General features: G+C 37.9%; 1 protein-coding gene across 1 annotated transcript in view; it reads right to left on the bottom strand.

The window, feature by feature from the left end:
- Nucleotides 1–2,465: 2,465 nt before the first annotated feature.
- LOC139720691 (ecotropic viral integration site 5 protein homolog) overlaps nucleotides 2,466–6,000 on the bottom strand; it is a 123,974-nt gene continuing 120,439 nt past the window's right edge. Inside the window, exon 19 of the mRNA XM_071632046.1 lies at nucleotides 2,466–5,716. Within this exon, the coding sequence (XP_071488147.1) occupies nucleotides 5,399–5,716 (318 nt within the window). The 3' untranslated portion in view covers nucleotides 2,466–5,398. The remainder of the gene's footprint in view (nucleotides 5,717–6,000) is intronic.

Genomic DNA, 6,000 nt, shown 5'->3' with positions numbered 1-6,000 from the left:
TAAGTTTTCTTTTCATCAGAAATTCTCATAAATAGAAAGTGGCATCTATCCCACTTATCATCTACATGTAAGTATCTCTGTAGAGATGATGAGAAAGGTAATTCTAGAGAGAGGCCAAGGGGAGGGAAGCTGAGGCACAGAACTTTACTTTCTTGGCTGCATGTAACCTTTGACCTTTGACCTGGTGTCAACTGAAGGAAAGGAGTCGCCTTCTCATTCTCTCCAAGATCTTTGAATAAACGGGGGAACCTCGTTATAATAAGGACCTACAGTGTAAGAACCACAACAATCTACCTGTTATACCAGGTTTCTCACTATATCAGTGTTCAAAAACAAAGATATATTAAGAGTTGGGACCTGCAAAATCACCTTGTTATAAGAGGGTTTTGCTATATCTGACATCCTCATAACAAAGGTTTGATGATACTTCCAACACGGTTACTCTCTGGGACCTGAAAATCACCTTGTTGTAAGAGGGTTTTGTTATATATCTCAACTCCTTATAATGAGGTTCCACTGTATTGATGCTATCTCCAACACAGATACTCTCTGGGACCTGAAAATCATCTTGTTGTAAGAGGGTTTTGTTATATATCTGAGCTCTGTATAATGAGGTTCCACTGCATTGATGCTATCTCCAACACGGATACTCTCTGGGACCTGAAAATCATGTTGTTGTATGAGGGCTTTTGTTACATCTGACCTCTTTATAATGAGATTCCACTGTCTTGATGAAATTTCCAACTCATGTACTCTTCTTCTGGAAGGACACCAGTGTCAGTCACATGACAAGAGAGGAGTATTGATGAATTCATAAACTTTCAAAAGTGAGCAAATTAAATAGTGTTTGGCAAACAAAATCAAATGAACTGCTTGTTAATACACAGTTTGGACATGATGCAGAGTCTTAAGCACAGTTTGAGTATGGAATGTGGTGTACTAGTTAGAGTAAAATCTAATTACCCATTAAGCATTTTTGAAACTCTGGAAAAATTAGTTAATCATGCTATCAGTTATCAGTCTTGCTTGCACTGGAACTCTCTTGTAACATGTGTCATGATAACTCATCACAATCTCTTTATTATTTTCATAGCATAATCTATTGTTTGTGAGTAGTACTCAATACACAATCTTACCTCAGTCATTATTAGCTGAGACCTCGTGTCTGGTCTAACTTTCTTTGTAGAATGTAATCATCCATGTTCAGTAAAAAGATACACGTATAGCATTCAGTCTGACAAAGATTATGAAGACATGTACAATATTGACATATGGCTCTACACAGACGATAAAAATATTTGTGCTAAGAAGTTATAAAACGAGTGTCAATGAGTACAAATAACATGTGATGCATAGGAAGAATGAGCGACTCAAACCTTCTTGTTGTTCCACAGGAGGAAAAAACAGACATAAAGCTCTTTAAAACATTATAAGATTATGTCACCTTTTCTAGCAAAGAAAACAACTGAAATATGGGTCTTGACTGTGCATAACAAGTAAACGAAAGGTTTACATCCTGAAAACAATGTGGTACATCCATCACCTTCCCACAAGTGTGGGAAAATTCTTAACTAGTGACAATGTTTGGTATCAACAGGAGGAGAGGTATCATAATATGTCCGTGACACATCACCTTTAAGCACGTCACACAGTGATGTAAAACAACACGAGGGGGCTCGTCAAACAGCTGCTCCACTCTAAACAATGTGCCACATAATAAACATTTACATTGAGGAGCAAGAACTAGATACCTTACTGTCAAACTTAAGAGGGGGTGGATTAAAAGGAAAAGAAAACAGTATGGCAATGAAGACAGATAGATGGAAGACATCCATATGTTAATGAACAGAGTCACAGACAATTTTAAACATTCATCTTGCAAAGATTCTCTCCTACTTCATCTGATTTTAAGCCATTCTCTCTAAGAGTCTTTACATCTTCACAAGCCACAATCACACTGGCAAAAGTTTGCGAAGTTAACGTTCGCAAAGTCTTTGTGATCTCTGGTCGTCTGTCCACACTGGCAGTCAGACTTCTCAATCTTTAAGCTCTTGAAGTTTGGGTCACAAGTGCGTGAGTGCAAGAAGGAAGAAAGAGTACGCTCGTCTGATGGCTAGTGATTGTGACGTAACGTAACAATGAACACCTGTACATCACAGTGGCCGCACGCTTCTGAGGCACTGCCCGCAAACAGGTGGTGGACAGGTCACGTGACAAACTTCATAAAATTTCGTTTGCTAGTGTTCACACCGCCTAATGATCAAGAAGATTGACTAGGGTCCAGGAAATATCCCTGGTTTGACTGGGACGTTTCGCAAGACGTTTTTTGGAAGTTTGTGGTCACACTGGTAAAACTTCAAGATCTTATAAGGATCGTGACCTTACACTTCACGTTCTTTTGCAAGTGTGCCCGTGGCTACAGACTCTGCAGAGAGAGACATCAGGATCCAATATGCAATGGCTTTAAAAGACGTCCTTACCTGTCAAGTCTATGCCTACATGAATGCACGGTACAGCATGAATTAACCCTGTGAAAGACAAAAACTGCTCTCTTCTTTTATAAAACAAACTAAAATACATGTAGAAAATGCATAAATTATAACATATTCATAACAAAATGTGTTTCTTACAAATAAAAAAGCTTTTCTTCAATACAAAACTTCCCGACACACGTACACATACATGGGATACGATGCAACAAAATGTATACGAAGGCAACCGTTAATCACTCAAACCTAAATACTGGTGGTAAAACAAATCAAATGGCCTTTAGATACTTTAGATACAGTATGTAAACACTTGCATCAAACTGCAATGTCTACAGACATGGCTGACATAGCTACAAAATAAAGCTCCGTCCTGCATTTGTGTGAAATGCATGAATTGTTCACAATGAGTGAAATGCTCTTCCCAGTCCATTGCAATTCTCAGCCATATTCAATCATGGTAACATTTCTTGAATCAAACTCTTCTATGTAAGGCAAATATTCTTGTTTTGTCTTGTTTTGTTTATCTTATTTGATGTTCAGCTCATGGTAGTAGTAACAATACGAAAAGAAATAGAAAAAAAACCCATTAATCATTGTATTGATAGACTTGGACACACTTGCCATGGTTGTTGTTGTTGTTGTTGCTGCTGTTGCTGCTGTTGTTGTTGTTGCTGCTGTTATTGTTGCTGCTGTTGTTGTTGTTTTCCATGTCTTATCTGCTTGACTGTATCTTTGAGTATTTTTGCCTCCCATAATGGGATGCAATATATACACTTTTTTTTTTTGACTTGCAATACCTCTGAATCTTATTTCCCAGGACAAAGCAATTAAATAGAAACATGCTTTTTGCATACTGTCCAATCAACTAATAGATATAATATTATTACTAGTGTGTTTGTTTGTATTCCACAATGTCAGATAACAGCCTAGACAAAGAGCTTGGTATTCTAGCAAGGTCATACATTTACAATGTACTACAAAAACATTGTATCATGTATCATGGCATTCTATCATGGGACAAATTTCTTTTCATTTCTTTGTAATAAGATTCTTCTCCACCAGAAACGAGCTATTAGAATAGTTGCTAATAAGCCTTTTCCTTCTTTTTGCTTGTTCATCTACTCTGCTTTTGGATTACTTTCTATGTTTCGAATTATATTTTGATGATTTGAATATATTGGTTAAACAGTACATACTCACCGGACAAAATCAGAACCAAAATATTCAAATAATTTTGTCCGGTGATATGTACTGTTTTTGTTGTGACTTACAAGAAATATGTTTATTTAAAAATGCAATTACGCATATTTGCAGAATGCAGACTTTGCCATTCATAATTCTACTGGAATTTAACCCTTTGTGATTAGTTTCTAAGAATGGAAATTGTACTTCAATGATTTCAACTTTTTTATTCTTTTAAATTTTTTTAGTCCAGTTAATACAAATTGTATCTTGTCATGAAGCATGAGAGATACATTCAATTGAAAATTAAGTTTAGAATATATCGTCGGCTTAGAATGAGAAGGGCGTTAAGTTGTCTCGAACACTATGGGTTTAGTGACAACTTAACGCCCTTATCATTCTCAACAGACGATATTCACACTTTTCTGTTCATAATTCCACTGGCATTTAACCCATCTGACCTTATTCAGTTCACCAGTCTGTACACGTAAGTCATCATAAAACGGGACAAATGTTACAATGAAACATTTTTGTGATATTATGCAACGTGCAGATGAATCTGGTTGACTATTAGATTCTGAACTGTCTTGGAGAGTTGAACTTGACACCAAATCTTCCTGTATGTTCGGCCAGCCACTAACATTCAAGTCTATTCATCACCTGTCAAGGAGTTTCCTTCTAAGCACCTGGTTATTTGAAATGTCATTCAAAATTAATTCACCTTGTGTGGCCGCTGTAATTACCATCTAAATTAAATCGTAGAGTCCATGAGTCACAAACAGGTTCACATATCATGCCACCAGTAAGTAATCACTGTAAGACTGATTTTTTTTTTTTTTTTTTTTTTATCTAACCATACAATGTTTGTACCTTCAAACTGAATGGGTCAGTCACACTCCCACATCCAAGTCGAGGATTTCATTTAAGAAACAAAAAAATCTGGCATTCAAAGGAAGCAATGTAGTCTTGAATATATTTGGTACATGTAGATAAAATCAACATGTGTACACAGAAGCAGAGCACATTCTCTCACAAAACAGGAACTTGTACCTCCTCTTCCTGCTAATACAGATTCTCTCATTTACTGCAGTGTCATTCAAGTGCATTTCCTGCTCTCAGAAGTAGCAAAGGCAAGTTCATATCGTGAACATTTCCAACTATGATTCCCACAGCATGATTGTATTCAAATATGGAATCCCATGTACAATTCAACATTGCAACTTAAGCTTCTTAATATTCAAAACCACACCTGGAAAAAACCATCCTATTGGTATACAATGTATGAACTTAGCACCCTTGGACCAGTGGCAAAATTTTCCATCTTTAAACATAATAATTCAACAAGCACTCATGAAAATGCCCTCATACGGCCATGATAGAAACTGACAATGTTTATCATTCAAACTAAATACGCAATCGCACACACCATGTAGACATCATCAACTTTGTCAGTGCAGATGTGAATGTACCTCTCACTTTATACCAAATGGTAAACAACTTTAAGAACAGGATTTTTCAAGACATGAAGTAAATAAAAACTGATGCCATAAAAAAACCCAGTTCAAGTGAAAAGTTGTCCCTCCTTGAAAAAGTTCCCTTCTGAGAAAAGTCAGTCCACTTCAGGGGAGTCTGAATAAAAATGTCCATTTGGAAGCCACCTTGTTCACATTCCTATAAATCTTCCACAGCTGAAAACATGCCATGGCATGGGCTTAGGTGCTTTCTCATCATACTGTGCTTTCTTTCCTCTCAAGGTTGGCGTGGGGGCTGCCGGCATCGTCACTTTCCTTCGATGTTTTCTTCTTCCTTGTGTTCCTCATGGCAATGTCCACTTCTTCATCAACTATCTCCGGTATCGCGTCGTCATCATCACCGTCGGATTCGATGACGGAGATGTCGATGCCCATCACCTCCTCCTGGTTGGCCTCGTCTTCCAGGACGCGACGTTCTCGCTGGAGCAGCTCTGGATCCTTCTCAATCTCTTCCTCGATGGCGGCACGGCTCTCTCCCGAACGCAGGCGCTCCCTCTTTCGCATTTCGGCGATCTGGGTATTGAAGGTACAAAGACACCAAACATTGAACAATCTCAACCAGGACACAGGCAATAGGCAGCATCTAAAATCTGCCTCCCCCTTGGCTTACATGAAACCATGAGCTATTCTTCTGAGAACATGAAAAGAGAACTTCATGTGAAGAAGCAGAGACATTTTCTGCTTCCTTTTGGCTTCTTCACAATGTGATTGATCACATTGTGAACAATTATTCTCTACTGCAACTCCTGCAAAGTTACTTTGTGCTTTATCTCAAGGTGTCACCTGGCATCTCACCA

The sequence above is a fragment of the Diadema antillarum genome, unplaced genomic scaffold (genome assembly GCF_040938485.1).
Source record: "Diadema antillarum isolate AM-2024a unplaced genomic scaffold, OU_Dant_1.0 scf00000131, whole genome shotgun sequence".
NCBI classification, from domain to species: Eukaryota; Metazoa; Echinodermata; class Echinoidea; order Diadematoida; family Diadematidae; genus Diadema; species Diadema antillarum.
Note: the sequence above shows the minus strand (reverse complement) of the source record. Positions and strands in the feature narration are given on the sequence as shown.